This window comes from Carassius gibelio, chromosome B6, assembly GCF_023724105.1.
Source record: "Carassius gibelio isolate Cgi1373 ecotype wild population from Czech Republic chromosome B6, carGib1.2-hapl.c, whole genome shotgun sequence".
NCBI lineage: Eukaryota > Metazoa > Chordata > Actinopteri > Cypriniformes > Cyprinidae > Carassius > Carassius gibelio.
In genome coordinates this window covers 21,663,176-21,680,750 of record NC_068401.1, presented here as the reverse complement: position 1 = coordinate 21,680,750, position 17,575 = coordinate 21,663,176, and the positions used below count along the sequence as shown (strand labels likewise).

Here is a 17,575-nt window from a genome sequence, read left to right as displayed (position 1 = left end):
TTTTGTTTCTGTGTCACTAAATATCAGTCAATGTAAACTTTATTCACCCCGTTGAAGTTGTCATAATGATAACGGTAGTAACAATTTTAACATTAACGTTACCTCAGGCCTTGACAAACAGGCAGAAAAAAGTCTTGACTAGAGGAATATGTCCTCACAACTCACTCAATTTGCAACACTGGTTCTTGTTAGGTTGCTGTTAATAAGTGACTGCATTTGAAAATATCTCGGTTTTAAATAAAATAATTACAGAAACAATACTAACCTTTTTGTTGAGTGTTTCCTCAGTTGTCCCAACCAACCGAAAAAAAAAAAACCGTTGAAAAGAAGTCTCCGTTGTCATTGGTCAGTTTTTTCGCGGGCATTGTCGCTACTGTAAATCGATTTACAGTAGAGAATAATTACAGTACTAAACTTATATTTTCCCATAATCCTTTGCTATTTACAGTATTATACTGTTGGCACATTTAACAGTATTATACTGTACATATTACAGTAAAATACTGTTCAAATTACAAAAATCCGTTACAGTGTAGCCTCCAATAAAGTTTTTGGTGCTTGCATGTACTGCTCACTAGAGGGCGCTAAAGTTTTTTGCCGTATTAAACTATGCTATGACCGGTTGTAATTCTAAGGTATTCTAATGTAATGACTGTTATATATCTTGTAAAAGTTCTGAAGTTGATTATAAGTGTACCATTTGCATTTGGAAGCTGTTGTAAAGCAACATCATGAGGTCAAATTATGCGAAACAGACGATTGTTAGGCCTCCAAAACAAAATAAACCCATCAGAGAGATGGCAGGAACATTAGGAGTGGCCAAATCCACAGTTTGATACATTCTAAGAAAAGAAAAAAACAAGAAAGAAAAAACAAGAGAAAAGATAAAAGAATGCACTAGTGAGCTCAGCAACATAAAAAGGCCTGGACGTCTACGGAGGACAGCAGTGGTGGATGATCGGAGAATCCTCTCCATGGTAAAGAAAAACTCTTTCACAATATCCAGCCAAGTGAAGAACACTCTCCAGAAGGTAGACATGTAACAGTTTTTTTTTCTGTTAGTGCTTCGGTGACCTAAAGGGACATATTATGTTAAGGTATTTACTTTTTCATACATTTAAAATCTAATTTTCAGTAGATTTTTTATGTGCAACACAAAACTTCATTTACAACAAATATGTACACAAATCTGTCCAGGAATGTGTTACAATGTAATAGTTTGAGTTATTTCCACATAGAATGTTTATTTGAAACTGACATACATATAGACAGCATTATATTCTAAAAAAGAGAGGTTGAAACCCTGAAAAAGGCTTCTCTGAGATCACTCCAGTCTGTGCATTCTTGGACAGTATGGCTTCTGCTTTAACAAGGGATTCTTTCAGCTGTGGAGAGAAGTGTTAGAATCCCTTGCAAACAAGAAGGTATAGAGTAAACGAGCAAAGAAATGAAGGGTATGGCATGAAAGGTCCATGCGAAAGGTAAACAACACCGTTCCAGCTCAGACTTGGTGTTCTATTTAAAGGACTGGGCACCAAGACACACCAGTCTTCAGGAGCATCTGCTGCAGGTACTGTAATCTTAGGTAGACAAATAATGCAAGATTAATACAATTTACATTTATTTATTAATGTTTTATGTTCGAGTCTCTTTGAAGTTTGAAAATGGTTAAAAATGACTGTAGAGTCTGTTGATATATTTCTTTCAGTGGGTGACCATGTTTCGTCTGTGTTTCCCACTCTTCCTGTGTTTGGTTTGGCTTGGACTGTTCTGTCACTCAGGTAAGAAAAGCTGACAATTTGGGGATGTATACATCACCTTTCAAAGTTTGGGGTCAGTGTGATTTTAGTTTTATGTAAAACAGCAATACTGTGAAATGTTAAAATTTAAAATAGCTCAATTTTCATCAGCCATTACTCCAGTCTTCAGTGCCACCTGGTCATTCAGAAATAATTGTAATGGGCTGATAATCTTACTGTTATCAATGTTGTTGCAATAGTTCATGTTATTAAAACTGCTTAGTATTTTTGAGGAAAGTATGATACTAATTTTTCAGCATTCGCTGATAAATGGAAAGGTCAAAATAACATTTATAAAAAAAAAAAAAAAAAAAAAAAAACGCATTTCTAGCAATGTGAAAGTCTTTACTGTCACTTTTGACCAATTTAATGCATTATTGCTGAATTAAAGTTTTTATTTTCTTAAAAGTTCTAATTGACCCCAATCTAATTGATTTATTTTATAATTATAAATTTTTATACATCTTCACAATTGTATGTTTGCACTGATATTTTGGTAATAATTTCTATGAAGCCTGCATTTATAATGTATTTTATGTGTATTCTTAAGACATTATAATGTAATTATCATATCAGTGTTTTCTCATAACTTATATAACTATCTTTATAGTGCTCAGGAGTGGTTGTTCATATTCGAGGGTTTTCTATTATGGTAATATTAATTTCAATTTGAGCTGGTTTAAGATTACTGATAACCCTTTTGCATCTAAACAATGCATTATGGTTTTTGTAAGGCACTATGCATGCATCACAATGCATTATAAAAAGGCTTCATAGAAAGTGTCACTGAATTTATTTATTATGTATTTAATTGATTTATTTTTTGCTCTCAAGAGCTGTTACATTTAGTACAATGATTCTTCTAATAGCTCTTGTGAACTAGATCAAAATTGCAAAGATGGCAGAAACAGCTAAAGGCTACCAGATTTGAGGCACCTTTCAGCTGAAATATTCTGGCTTTGTCAAACATGCTGAAACGTCTGAAAGAAAACTGGCAGAAGATTGAGAACAGACAATAGCTCAACTGTTCCTCTCAAACACGGGACTGCTTACAGAAACAGACAGCTCTACTTTTTGTGCATATGCACAAGTTTAACAGACAGCCGCTGTGAATACAGAATAGGTAACATACAAGGATAACAGATGAATGGAAGCTTATGAATAATGTGATATCCTTGGCATTAAATCCAGACCTTAAGAATAACTCTGAGCACTGTATAGATTAACTACTCTATATGCAGTTATCATTTAGTTTAAATATTCAGTTTTAGGAATAAAATTACTTGATTGATTTTTCTTCAGAAGTGGTGATGATTTGCCTTAAATTAAGGTCAGTGCAGTAATTTGGAAAGTTATGCAGCTACTGTCCACTTTCCTACCAGATGTGCCTCATTCTATTCAAGCTTTACACATTACTTAGTAATTACTTCTCATTTGCATTTATTGATTCCTAGTCTTACAAGAGTTACATCTATGCTGTCTTTACATCTGTGTATTTTAATATTTATTCAATTAATTAAACATTCAATGTGCTTCTATTTTCCTTAAAGAGGCCATGGAAAACCAAGGTGAGTTTTAAATTCTCATTATAAATTAGTTCAGTTGTATCCTGCATGTGCAATGGGGTTCCAAAATATCCTAAAATATGATGAATGGGGGGGGTAAAATATAAGTTATATAATCTCTTTTTTATTCCATTGTTGCTGAAAGTGTATAGATTTAGTATATTTTTTTTTTTTTACCTTTTTCCCCATTGTACCCTATACTAAACTATATGATTTAGAATTGAACATTGATGTTCTGTATAAATATATGTTCTCGAATCTTTCGTGTTGACCTCTCTTTGCCTTTCTGTTTGACTTATAGCTGAATCAAGGGAAAAAAGGAGTGTGCCTAACTGGGCGCTGACATCATCAGACTTTTTTGCCTGGATTGAAGAGCTGCGTTCTCACGCTGGCTATGACAAGATCGAGGAATTGGCCAGAACCTTCTGGGCTCACTTCCCTTCCGCCAGCCGCCTGGGTTATGACCCTCCCGCTCCAGAAGAATAATGCCAACTGAGTTTGAGTCTGTGTTTTGGATACCATTTGCCCTTTCGTTATGGCACATCTCTTGGAAAAGGAGACAAACATTCTTTATTATTTAGCGTAACTTGATTTGAGCCAGGGCAAGATACCCAGAGAAAAGTTCATTGTATTTTTTTTTTTTGTTTGTTTAAAAGTTACATAAAACCCCTTATGTAATGGCATCCAAAATCCAGTAAAAGTATCTTGCTCACAAACTCTTTTATTGACAAAATACTTGCTGCTCCTGATTCTTCTTTAAAATAAATGCACATTCTGGATTTGTATTTGCTATAAAACAAATAATATACAGTATATCAATATAAATGTATGCTACACACAGGTATGGTAGATGGCCATATAACTATTGTTGAGCAGCACGCAGGTGTGCTGTTATCAGTGGGAATGCAGTCCAGGTGCACAGAGATGACCTCTGAATGAGGGTTAACCCCCTCGGGACAAGTACAGTACATGCAGGAACACGGTTTGACTGTAACAAAATCACTCCAGTATAACATCACGTGTAAACTTTTCGAAAATACAAAGAAATATAAACACATATCATAAAAGCACATGTTTCAGCGGTTCTCTTTTTACTTTGAACTTTATTTGGCTTGTTTTGGATATTATGTTATTTTGTTGGTAACATTTTTCAATCCATTTACAATAGTTTAAAAAAGGCTGAAAATGTATCATTTAACAGACTATCAGTGAACATCATATGTGTTTGTAATAAACAAATCCATCCATATATCTGTGGATTTTGATGTGAGAGTACAACAGGTGGTGGACTTTTTCAGTAGAGGAAGTGCTATTATAAGTTATAAGCTGATGTTTTAGCTAGAAGTGAATGTTAACATGGCTTAATTATGAATTTGATTCTTATAAACAAACAACTTTTCACTTTTCACAAGAATTAAACTGATTTAACTTTAATTCCGATGGCACCCATTCACTGCAGAAGATCCATTAGTGCACAAGTAAAGCAATACTAAAATTCTCAAATCTTTCTGATTCTTCTTGAAACTATTTTGGTTTAAATATTCCTTTAATGGCTTAGGGATCATGACCAACGTTTTTTATAGAATATATTAATCTAGGCTAATGTTTTACAGCATTTATAAACTCATATTAAGGTAATGTTAATTTATACATTGATAATTTGCTAATTGACTTCTGTTCATTTAATCATGTCAATTCATACATGTTGAAATGTTAAAAATGCATGTACTGTAATAGTAATGAATTCTTATAAATATTATTGAAAATGGAAAAAATCGATGCTTCAAAGTAAAGGATAGCGCTTTTATCTCTCATTCATATATTTTACACTAAGGAAGATCAGATTCAACTCACTTAAACATCAGAATTTGATAAAGAATGGGTATCTGCTGAATTCCACTAACTTTATTAAATGACTAACATCTGGTGAATTGTGTGACATGAAAACTCTTGTTCTGACTGTTGTCGAGAGTTAGTTCTGCGTTTATTTGTGTGTTTGTGTGTTTCAGAACTCAAACGTATAAAAAATAAAATACACATCCATAAATTCACAATCATATGGCTACTGCCTTACAATTATTGTATGTTTGGGTCCCTATGAAATAGCCATAAGCATTAACTGATGTCCTACAGCGTGCAGGCACTTCAAAGCTACGGTAGGAAATTGAGTTAGAAAGAAAAAGAAAGATGTTTATTACATCTGGAAAAACATCTCTCTCCCTCGCAAGTTTTTATTTATTTATTTATTTATTTATTGCTGCTTCTGCCTTCAAATATACCCTCTCGAAAAACAGGAAAGAAAACTGAGCAATAGGATTACTAAACTTGCAGAATAAATTACATATTCAACAATCTGTTTCCTGTGACTGGGCAATGTCAATTTAGAAACCAGCCAGTGATTTCTGAATTTTCCTGATATTAATAAATGATGCTGTTTACTGCTTACGATAATCGTCCTTGCAGCAATAAAGGTGTTGATTGACTAAGTTTATGATGAAAACTATTTTCGATCACAAAGTTGGGTTTAACTAAAACCATGAGACCATGAACCATCGGTACAAAAAACCAAACCACATAAACCCAAGCACACATCAAACATCACACAGTGCACTGTGGTATTTGTAGGTGTGTGTGTGTGTGTGTGTTGGGGGGGAGGGGGGGGGGTTCTGTTGGCCTCCTGTACACATTCCTACACAAGCGCTAACAGGTCACCTGTAGGAATGTTTGCCTGTTGGTCCAGGACGGTGCCTCATCGTTCATCTCACCCCTGCTGATCAGACCCTTTCCCTGATAGAACAACAGCATGTCACTCCACAGCCTCTGTGTTCAAGCTGTCCTTCTCATAAGTATCCTGTCTCTCTGCTCACCCTCAGGTATGTCAGTTAAAGATTTCTCTACCATTTTTGGGCTCTCAGACGCCACATTTCAAGGTCACTTTATTAGTTAATGGGGGAACTTACAAGCCTTGTAAATAGGATTTTATAAAGTGTGACATAAAACGTAAAGGCCTGAAACTCTAAAATGTGAGACTTTTAACTCTGTGACTAATGTTTTCAGCTTGATAAAAAAGAAAGAAAAGTATTTTAGTCCAATTTACTATCCATTATCATTAGTTTAATTTATACAGTAAAAATAGAAATGAATTGCATAGCATTTTATACAGAACAAACAGTATCTTAATAAAAATTAATATAAATTACATTTCCAACATTTCACTGTTCATAATAAAACCGCTTGAAATGTAACGCCATCAAATCCACTAATTTATAATCTACACATCCAGAAACATTAAAATGGCGATAAGATGCAATTATTAGGGTTAAAGCATGTGTGGAAACCAAAACAGCAAAAATGTACAAATAAATATTTAAATAATAGCAAAACAGATGCTGTAAAAGTTGTTTGGGTGGCAAATCTTTGTGCAGCTATAGCACTGCTTGCATTACAAATTTAGCACATTTGGTTTGTTTCTGATTTGAGATTGTTTCAGCTATGCTCATGTAGATTGCTATAGAGTTGTATAGCATCATATAGACACTCTACTTATATTAATGAAGATTTGTGGCCATTGTTAAATCCCAAAATAATGCAATTGCTGTTAAATTTTTATTGGTTGTTGGCAGCTTTTTTATTTAGCTTTTTTTTTTTCATTTATTTATTGTGCTTGATAATATGGGATTTTTTTTTAGTAGCGCCCCCTGTAGGCAAAATTGTAATCAATTGTCCTGCTTCCTCAGAATGCGACTGTATAGTATGTGCACCAAGTGTCCTTATGTTTGGACTCTTGGAGATATAGATATATTTTTCTTAGTGGGCAACATTTAAAAATTGTAATGCTAAATTAATGCAGGATTTGTGTGTGTGAGGATTCGGGACTATTCCACAAAGTTTGTAGACTCTAAAATGTACATTATTCGGACAAAGCAACAGTTTTTAAAAATATCTCTTTGTCAGAATAATGTACATAATACTGAAGAAAATCTGTGAAAAAAATTCAGAAAGTTCCAGTCAACTATAATTTCCATAAATGAAATAGATATTACAGATAACTTTATCTGTTTGCTTGTTTTAGGTGGTGCATTTGGGAGTAGCATACAGAGGATCCTCATGAAACGCAATGGTGAGATGATGTCAGCCTCGACATAATCTTTTTGAAAGATTTTAGTGATGCATGGTTAATAACTCTCTTTCTACCAGTCCATATCCCACCTAATTACCCATCATACCAATCATGCCAGTAGTTTAGTCATTTACTATGAATCCATTAATTATAGCCTGATGCCCTCCATCTTTTCCTCCATAAATTCTAAACACTTGTCCAGAACTCCTCATCAGCTTCTGACCTCCAAAGCTGACAGAGATTGATGTGTTTCAAGGGAAAATAACATGGGTGATTATAAACTAAAAACATGACTGATATTTATAACATGGAGGTGTGGAAGCTTTGGGCAATAGATCAGGTCACAGTCTCTGTGTGTCATCGTCAGAGCAAGATAATTGGGCAGCGGTTCTGTCCCTTTAGGCTGTTATCATCCTCTGTGCTTAAAACACACATTTCTCTTTAACACTGATCTGGGGCCTGCTCTTCTGGTCTGTTGAAACAGTAAAACTAGTTTTAAATTGCATAGGAATCAACTGTAATATCTGACTCTGGACTATTTTTTTATTTTCTGTTCTCTTTCCACAGCAAAGGAGCTGGAAGCCAGAGCCAAAGCACAGATTGCAGTGCCGCAGTCAAAGGCTAAAGAGTTTCTGTCAGATTTTCACAGGTTTAAGAGAAATGTATGGGATCGGAGCCATCCTGATGTCCAGCAGTGGATCCAGCAGTTCATGTACATGGGCTATGATGAGGCAGTGAGTAAAACACTGGTCACACAAACTGCATCAATTACTGTATGCAAAATTGTCAAAACACATCCAAAAAGTGCATTTGCACTTACACTGACTGCATTATCATGCAGCCTTCTTTATCATTTTATTTTTAAGTGCATGAATGAATTAAATGTTTATATAACCATTGGATGTCAAGTAGTTATCAGCAAAATCAAATGAAGCCAGGCCTGGCCTGTAGTTATTATGAGGACAAGGCTAAAGCTAGAGTGCTTTGAACACTTCACTATGTCATTAGTGCAGTGAAGCTGACTATTGATGCATACTATAACACTGGAACAACAGGCACCTGTGTCCTGCTGGACACAGCTGCTCTTGTGTGTACAGTATGTGCATTTGACTTTCTTTAGTGAAAAGCCCTGTTCACACCAGAATGAATGTTTGGTGTCAGAATTCTGTGTGATAACCATTTTAATTTGAGGTATTTTGTTCACATGCCCAGTGCAACTGTTGTTACATAAAACTACTATTTAGTTCCATTCACAAATGGCTTATTTTGCTACAAAAATAAGAGTGGACTATTTTAGAACTAGCAATGTGAGAAAATGTGTTCTCCCTTGAAATCAGAGCTCCATCAACGATAAGTTCATAGTTATTTTAAAAGCACACAAATGCGATTAATATAAAGGGGCTATATGTAAGAATCTTTGTGTATTAATCACGTTTTTATTGCTAATTTGTGAATTTAAAAAAAAAATCAAACCTTCCCTGGAGTTTCTGGGTTTTTTTTTTTTTTTCAGAAAAATTATACCTCTTTCTAAAGAAATTTGAAGCAAACATAAAACTGTCAGACGGAATTGCTGAATTGAATAAATATCTTGTCTCTGTACTCTTGTATTTGTTGTTGTTTGATGAACACCAATTAAAATCTAAATGGCTGTTTGAAAACATGCCATTACTTTTAGTTCCTTTCATCTCCATAACAGGCAAGTGTCAGAATGGGGTAACTGGAGTATTTCTGTTTTTTCTATGCACCCTACCTACTGTCAGAACATGAATTAGCATTTTCATTCAATCTCTACTGTTTTTAGACATTGATCTGAACAGGTAAATCCGTGTGAAAAGCTTTATGCACTGAACATTCCTGTTGGTGGTCTGAACACAAAAGGATAATTTTTGAAAAACATACTTATATTTTATTAAAAATACAATATAAATAACATATGAAATGTTGAAAGTTAGATGTTTTGAAATGTCATGCCAAATATTGGCTCATTTTGGATTTCATGAGAGCTACAAATTCCAAAAAAGTTGGGACAGGTAGCAATAAGAGGCTGGAAAAGTTAAATGTACACATAAGGAACAGCTGGAGGACCAATTTGCAACTTATTAGGTAAATTGGCAACATGATTGGGTATAAAAAGAGCCTTTCAGAGTGGCAGTGTCTCGCAGAAGTCAAGATGGGCAGAGGATCACCAATTCCCCCAAAGTTGCGGTGAAAAATAGTGGAGCAATATAAGAAAGGAGTTTCTCAGAGAAAAATTGGAAAGAGTTTGAAGTTATCATCTGCAGGGCATAATATCATTGAAAGATTCAGAGAATCTGGAACAATCTCTGTGCGTAAAGGTCAAGACCAGAAAACCATACTAGAAGCCAGTGATCTTCAGGCCTTAGAAGATTACAACATCACATACAGGAATGTTACTGTAATGAATATCACAACATGGGCTCAGGAATACTTCCAGAAAACATTGTCGGTGAACACAATCTACCGTGACATTTGCCGTTGCCGGGTAAAACTCTATAGGTCAAAAAATAAGTCATATCTAAATATGTTCCAGAAGCGCAGGCATTTTCTCTGGGCCAAGGCTCATTTAAAATGGACTGTGGCTATTGGAAAACTTTTCTGTGATCAGATGAATCAAAATTTGAAGTTCTTTTTCAAAAGCTGGGATGAAATGTCAACCGAACTAAAGTGGACAAGGACAACCCAAGTTGTTATCAGCGCTCAGTCCAGAAGCCTGCATCTCTGATGGTATTGGGTTGTATGAGTGCATGTGACATGGGCAGCTTACACATCTGGAAAGGCACCATCAATGCTGAAAGGTATATCCAAGTTCTAGAACAACATATGCTCCCATCCAGACTTCGCCTCTTTCAGGGAAGACTTTGCATTTTCCAACATGAGAACGTCAGACCACATACTGCATCAATTACGACATCATGGCTGCGTAGAGGAAGGATCCGGGTACTGAAATGGCGAGCCTGCAGTCCAGATCTTCACCCATAGAAAACATTTGGCGGATCATTAAGAGGAAGATGCAACAAAGAAGACCTAAGAAAGTTGAGCAACTAGAAGCCTGTATTAGACAAGAATGGGACACCATTCCTATTCATAAACTTGAGCAACTTGTCTCCTCAGTCACCAGACATTTGCAGACTGTTATAAAAAGAAGAGGGGATGCCACACAGTGGTAAACATGGCCTTGTCCCAACTTTTTTAGATTTGTTGATGCCATGAAATTTAAAATCAACTTATTTTTTTGCGTTTCTCACAGTATGATATGTCATCTATGTTTTATTCTGAATAAAAGATTTAAATTTGAAACTTTACATCATTACATTCTGTTTTTATTCACAATTTGTACAGTGTCCCAACTTTTTTTTTTATTTTTTATTGGGTTTGTACTTACATTTCTTCATTTGGGTTTGATAAGTAAATGATGAAAGAATATATATATTTTTCCCTGGGTGAACTACCCCTTTAACACTGTAATTTGGGTTATTTATTTATTTTTAATTTTATATTTTCTTTCATTAAAATCTGTCCATTTTCCCCCCTTTGAGACTGAAACTGAATTCCTGACATGATCCATTGTCTCATTTCACCACTATGTATTTCCAGAGACTGGAGACTGATCTCTCCTATTGGATGGACCAGGCCAGATCAAATGACCAGGGCCGGCAGCATCATCATGATGAGAATGCACCTATGAGCCAACAGGACCCCAGTTCCTACAGACACGGGGCTAATGTCAATTATGATTACTATTAAGAGCCCTAGAACCTAAAATTTACTCAGAAACCTGGAGACTATTGCCTGACTTGTAAATCATTCTAATGCTCTAAGTCAATGTATATTCACAGAACCTACAGTATGCCCCATAGATGATGTGTGTTTATACACACACACACACACACACACACACACACACACACACACACACACACACACACACACACACACACACACACACATTACTATGTGAGTGTGATTATGCAATTTCTTTAGGGGTAAGCAAAGCAAAACCTAGAGAGGAATGAATGCACATTGAATAAAAATATGTCTATAATGCTGATGTTTTTTGTGTGTTTGAAGAGTGGAGAAGAGTCTTAGTATTTGTCGCCTAGTTGTAGCCAAAATAGTTTTGTACGTTTTAACCCCTTAACTGTCACTCATGTTTTTGAAGATAGACTTGATTGTGCATGATACAAACCTAATTTTTTATAATTCATGACTGAAAACATTTTGTAACATGATTTTGATGTGGTAATGCAATGTCTGATTTTAAAATGGGTTTTAAAGGAAGAATTTTGAGATTTTATGTTTTCAAGTGATATATAACTTCTGATGATTTCTAAAATGTGATAGCGAAGGCAACGAGTAAGTCTTTTTTTAAAACAAAGGTCAAAACTCCTTTTGTAATGTAGATTTCTGAGGGTGCACTCTTGTCATAAATTAGTCTATTACTTTTCCTACATAATTTTTTACCAAAAAATATTGGTAAAATATATATTTGGGAGTCTTAGACCTTTCCAACGATATATAGTCTGTCAAGATTAGATTAGATTTGATTGCAATATAGTATAGTCAACGTAGGCTTCCTGTATTCGGAACGGGGTGACAGTTAACAGGTTAAATATCTCATGCATATAGCGCTTCATAGGCTATATCATGAGATTTTGGTGAAGTGTATTGAAGTGTATTATATTGCCACAATATGTTATAACTGTTATAACATGTAAGTAAATAATGCGATGCACTTGCTAATTATATACATCTTCTGTATCTTAAATCTTGGCAACTCCATTTTAGCTTGATTTTCATACATTTAAAGTGAAACTTATAATGCCACAATTCCAACTATGAAAACAGTACATTTCTATCTTAGTTTTTTTTCCTATATTTCACTTCCTAGTGGTGTGTCATAGGATTTTTTATTTAGCAAAACTGTACGGTGTTATCAAATCAGTTGGGTAAATGATTCAATGACTCACTTACAATAGATTGACAGTTAATTTTGGCCACCTGCTAGCATATACCTGCAGACAGGGTGGCTGAATAATCCCCACCTGTAGTACATTAATAGGCATCTTGATTGGAACATGCAAACATGGAAGTTTAAAAATAAAATTAAAAATTAAAGCAGATGAAGAAGAAGGGGTCAATATTATTTATTTATTTATTTGAACTTACTTTCGTTCATCAAGAATACATTGAATTGATTAAAAGTGAGAGTAAGTAGATTTATAATGTTACAAATGATTTTTCGAAAAACACTGGAAAAAACATATCATGCCACAATAATATTAAGCAACAAATATATATATATATATATATATATATATATATATATATATATATATATATATATATATATATATATATATATATATATATATATATATATATATATGTATAAAACATTTAAAAACATTTAGTATTACACACACACAATGCATTTTTGATCATACGCGCATCCATGTTGAGCATAAGAGACTGTTTGAGAGTTTTTTACATGTGAAAAAACTTTTAAAATAAATAAATTGCAGCATCCACAAATTGTAGTTTAAACAAACCAAAATAAAAAATTGCTGTTGTATAGTGCTCTAAACATACTGTAGGTTTACAGTATCTACATGTCTTTGATTCTTCACAACTCATGTGTAAAATCACCTGGCACACTGGTCAAAATATAAAGTCCTCTAATGTTTTATGATCAAGAAGAATAACCAAGAACAGACTATATTAATTGAGTAGGCTAAACGACAAGATTAAGGGGATTTGAAAGTTATCTTTGTTTGGATTTGTTGAAGTCTGTTTGGTACTTTTACTTAAAAATCAAGGCACATATTTATTTCTGTCAAGGAATATAAACAAACCTATGTCTGAATCAATGCTTTTTTTCCATCTTGATTTTCACCATTTATTACAAACAGGAAAATTAAACAGTGGAAATGTATTACAATTTTTTTTAACAATAGAATGATTCATTTCCATTTCCATTTGCGGGCGGTGACTGCACTGACGTTCCACACTTATCCTTATTACGCCAGAGGATAGAGTAGATACAACTACAGTACTGATAAACAGCAGACAATATAAATTTGAATCATACTGCTGAATGTTCGCCCATTCATCTGTTATCTGTCACATCTGTTATTACAGTAATTAGGTCCTTCAGTGCTTTATCATGTGTGCTTCAGAAGAAAATATGCACAGGAAGTCAAGGCAATGCAAGCAAATGTACTGTATTCCTAAGCACAATTAAAAACAACAAGTTGACCAATGTGCTGTACAGATTCTAAAAAACATAGATAAACAGACAATATATACACATCACTTACACTGCACAGAGCATATGTTCAACATAAAACAACATTCAAAATTCCACCATGTCACTGAGCAGCATTTTGCAAAAAAGCCTAGGAGAACAAATTAGTCTTTAAAAGGGACTTAAATTACACCAAAGTGGAGGCAGTTCTTATGTGTAAAACTGTTCCAAATGGCAAACTGTTCCAAAGCCTCTGGGCCGATACTGCAAAAGAACGGTCTCCCCACAATATCAGTCTTGACTTAGGAACAATCAAGAGTTTTTGTCAGAGGACCTAAGAGATATTGATGGAGTGTACATATGTAACAAATCAGAAATATAAGATGGTGCAAGGCCATTTAATGATTTTAAAAAACAACAGTAAAATTTTAAATCAATTCTTTAACAGACCAGCAACCACTCCAAAAAAATGGGAGTGATATGATCCGATTCCCAAGAACCTGTTAACAACCTTGCAGCAGCATTCTGGACATACCATACTCATGGTAAGGTGGTCTGACTAATCCCTACATGCAAGGAATTACAGTAGTTCAGACGAGAATAAACAAAAGCATGCATCACTCTTTCAAAATTACAAAAGGATGAAAACAGCTTAATCTTTGAAAGGGGTTCTTAGTTGAAAAAAGCCTGATCGAACCACACTATTGATCTGTTTATCAATTTTCAAGAAATCATCAAAAATTACACCTAATTTTTATTACAATTGATTTACCATAGATAGATAAAGGGCCTAAATCAATTTGAGTAGACCCAGATGCATTGGAGGGTGCAAAAACAATAGTCTCAGTATTACTTTCGTTTAGGTGCAGAAAATTAACACCCAACCAAGTCCTTTAAGCATGCAAGAAGAGGTTCTAAAAAGTTGCTTTCCTTCTTTACTGTTACATAAATCTGCATATCATCAGCATAGTAATAAAACAATATACCATGTTCACTAAAAATAGATCCAAGTAGCAGTATATACAATGAAAATAATATGGCTCCCAAAACAGATCCTTGCGGCATACCACATGTAAGAGAGGCCGATGATGATGAAAATGTCCCCAGGGTAACTGAAAAGCTCCTATTGGTTAAATAAGACTTAAACCAGTTCAATACAGTACCACATATCCCTATCAGGCATTCAAGTCAAGCAATAAGAACTTCACAGTCTATTGTGCCAAAATCTGCACTAAGGTCAATTAACACCAAAATTGTAGTGTCACCAGAGTCTACTGCTAGTAAAACATCATTGAGAAATTTCAAAAGCGTAGACTCTGTCAGACTATATATTATGATGCTCCCTAAACCCTGACTGGAAAACTTAAAATAAAGAATTCTTATTAAAAAAATACTGCAGTTGAATAAGGGCAGCTTTCACCAGCACCTTTGATAAAAAAAGGCAGTTTTGAAATAGACCTGTAATTTGCGTAGTCTGTATGTTTGTATGATTAGTCTTGATGGAACAACAAGAAGGGAATCCGATGACTTTGATTGTTCAACTATTTTAGCCAAGGTAGAAAGTTGAAGATTTTTTAAATGATAAAACACAGTAGGGTAACAAGAAGGAGACGAGGGATCACTTGCTACAAGAATTACAAGAACTAATATTTTGGATCTTTGAGACAAAAAGACTCATAAAATTCTCACAAGCCTCCACTGAAATCACAGGCCCAATGCTATTTGATGGATTAATAAAAAAAATAGTATTAAACAGTACTCTAGGTCTATGACAATTATTTTCAATAATAGCAGAAAAGCACTTAGCCTTTGGTGCCTTAACTAGATTTTGTTAGAAATGCATGGAGTCCCTCAAAATTTCAAAAGACACCTGGAGCCTGTCCTTCCACCATTTACACTCTGCTCTTCTTCAAGTTTTTCTGAGAGCTTGTGTCGTATCATTAAACCAGGGATCTAAGTTTCCCTATCTGTCGGTCACTACGAGTTATGTCGACCGACAAATGGGGTCTCACTTGGGAGGCCAATCATCTCTGATTTTAAGAGAAAACGCCAATGAAATTGGCAAGTGGATTAACACACCTGAGCCACTCCCCGTGCCAGCGGGTATAAATAGGGCGACAGGTGCATCCACTCATTAGATTTTTGCTTCGGAGCCGAGTGGTTGTATGAAAGCTGTTATACTCCACAAAGCCATTCATCTGCTGTGTCGGGAAGCTGTTCTGGTTGGCGGTACGGCGCAAACAGCGGTGTCCCTTTCAGCGATTCCCCTGGGCGCTTCAACTAAGAGAGCAGATTTCCTAAAAGAGCAAATCGCGGACGATTCGCGTCTTTTTCAAGACGCCGTTTCGTCCGCGTCCTTCTGGATGCGGTCGTTTCCTGTTCTCTGACAACGGCCACGTTCGCTCTTTTCCGTGTCTGGGCATTCAGCACGCTGAAGGCGCGTTCGTGGATGGTTCATGCACGCACTGAGTGTGTGACCATGGCAACGCTGTGATCGCGTCTCCCCTTTCTTAAAGGGAAGGGAGCAGACCCCTCTGTCACTACCCGTTCTGGTTTCTCTGTCTCGAGCAGAGGACCGCCGGCTAGTGCTCTGGGAGATTTGAAGGTGACAGTGAGAGCTTCTCCGCCGGGCCACGCCCCACGGACCTCTTACCCCTTCCGCAGTGTTTGTCCTGTGCAGCTGCTGGGTGATTTTGCTGGGCTGTCTTATGGCAGTCCCAACGGGTCATTCAGTTTGCCGCCGGAGATCAGATGTCGATTGCAGCATCGGGGATGGGCTGTTGACCTCTGTGGATGAAGATTCGGCGGGGCTGCCCCCCTCGGGTGTTGTCGCCACTGCCGAATTGGACCCAGAGTTGACAGCCGTGCTTGCCCGGGCAGCTGTGAGCATCAGGATGGAGGTGAATGCACCGCCCAGCCCTGAGTGCTCATGGCTGTTTGATTGGTTCTTGGTGTGGAGCGTGACTCACAACCGCGTTTTACTCTGGTTCCTTTCTTCCCGGATGTGCATGGGGAAGTGATGTAGTCGTGGATGGCCCCTTTTATGGCCGGAAGCAGCTCATTTCGTTCCTCCGTCCTCACTACCCTCGATGGCGAGGCAGCTAGGGGTGTGTTGACATTCCCCAGCAGGAGAGTGCGATTGCGGTGCACTTGTGTCCGCAAAACGCCGCCACTGGGAGGGATAGTCCGCGCCCCTCACCCAAGGCCTGTAAGCTGTCGGCCGCGCTCGCTACCAAGGCTTACAGTGCTGTGGGCCAAGCTGTCTCTGCTTTGCATGCCATGGCTATCCTGCAAACCCAACAAGCCAAGGCTATAACAATGCACGAGGGTAGGACCAACCCGAGGTTGATGCAGGAGCTGCGCATGATGACTGACCTCCCCCTTCTGGGTGACGGAAGTCACAACGCAGTCCCTCGGGTAGGCGATGTCCACTCTGGTGGTCCAGTAGTGCCGTTTCAGGTTCGGCCTGGTCTGTATGAGAGACATTGACAAAGTGCATTTTCTCGATGCTCCCATGTCCCAGGCTGTCCTGTGTGGCGACGCTGTCAGGGGCTGTGCCCAGTAGTTCCTGACAGAACAACAGCAGACTGAGGCCATACAGCACATCTTGCCACGACGTGATCCTCCGGTTGCCACCATTCCGTCGCAGGCAGTGCCTCAGCCTGCTCGTCGCCGAGGGCGCCCCCCTGAGTCCTCCACACCAGCTCCGCCCCGTGCTGAGAGTTCTTCGAGGCCGGCGCGTCGAGCCCCGCGCAGGAGAGCGGCGCCCCCCGTGTCACTCCCGGCTGCAAAGTCCTCGAGGAAGTCGACTAAGCGGCCCTGACAC

The 17,575-nt window shown here is 37.0% G+C and overlaps 2 protein-coding genes across 3 annotated transcripts; both read left to right on the top strand.

Moving 5' to 3' along the window:
* The first annotated feature begins 899 nt into the window (after positions 1-899).
* On the top strand, positions 900-4,301 carry otos2 (otospiralin 2). Of its 2 annotated transcripts, XM_052559042.1 has the most exons (6): positions 900-977; positions 1,063-1,097; positions 1,526-1,570; positions 1,709-1,781; positions 3,350-3,367; positions 3,666-4,301. In XM_052559042.1, the coding sequence occupies exons 4-6, from the start codon at positions 1,718-1,720 to the stop codon at positions 3,848-3,850; spliced, it is 267 nt and encodes an 88-aa protein (XP_052415002.1). In that variant the 5' UTR covers positions 900-977; positions 1,063-1,097; positions 1,526-1,570; positions 1,709-1,717; the 3' UTR covers positions 3,851-4,301. The 2 variants fall into 2 exon arrangements, with proteins under 2 accessions (XP_052415002.1, XP_052415003.1); XM_052559043.1 differs by having other exon boundaries at positions 931-1,570.
* A 1,857-nt stretch (positions 4,302-6,158) lies between these two features.
* On the top strand, positions 6,159-12,573 carry ecrg4b (ECRG4 augurin precursor b). The gene is made up of 4 exons (XM_052559041.1): positions 6,159-6,237; positions 7,437-7,484; positions 8,052-8,218; positions 11,100-12,573. The coding sequence occupies exons 1-4, from the start codon at positions 6,168-6,170 to the stop codon at positions 11,247-11,249; spliced, it is 435 nt and encodes a 144-aa protein (XP_052415001.1). The 5' UTR covers positions 6,159-6,167; the 3' UTR covers positions 11,250-12,573.
* The last annotated feature ends 5,002 nt before the right edge of the window (positions 12,574-17,575 follow it).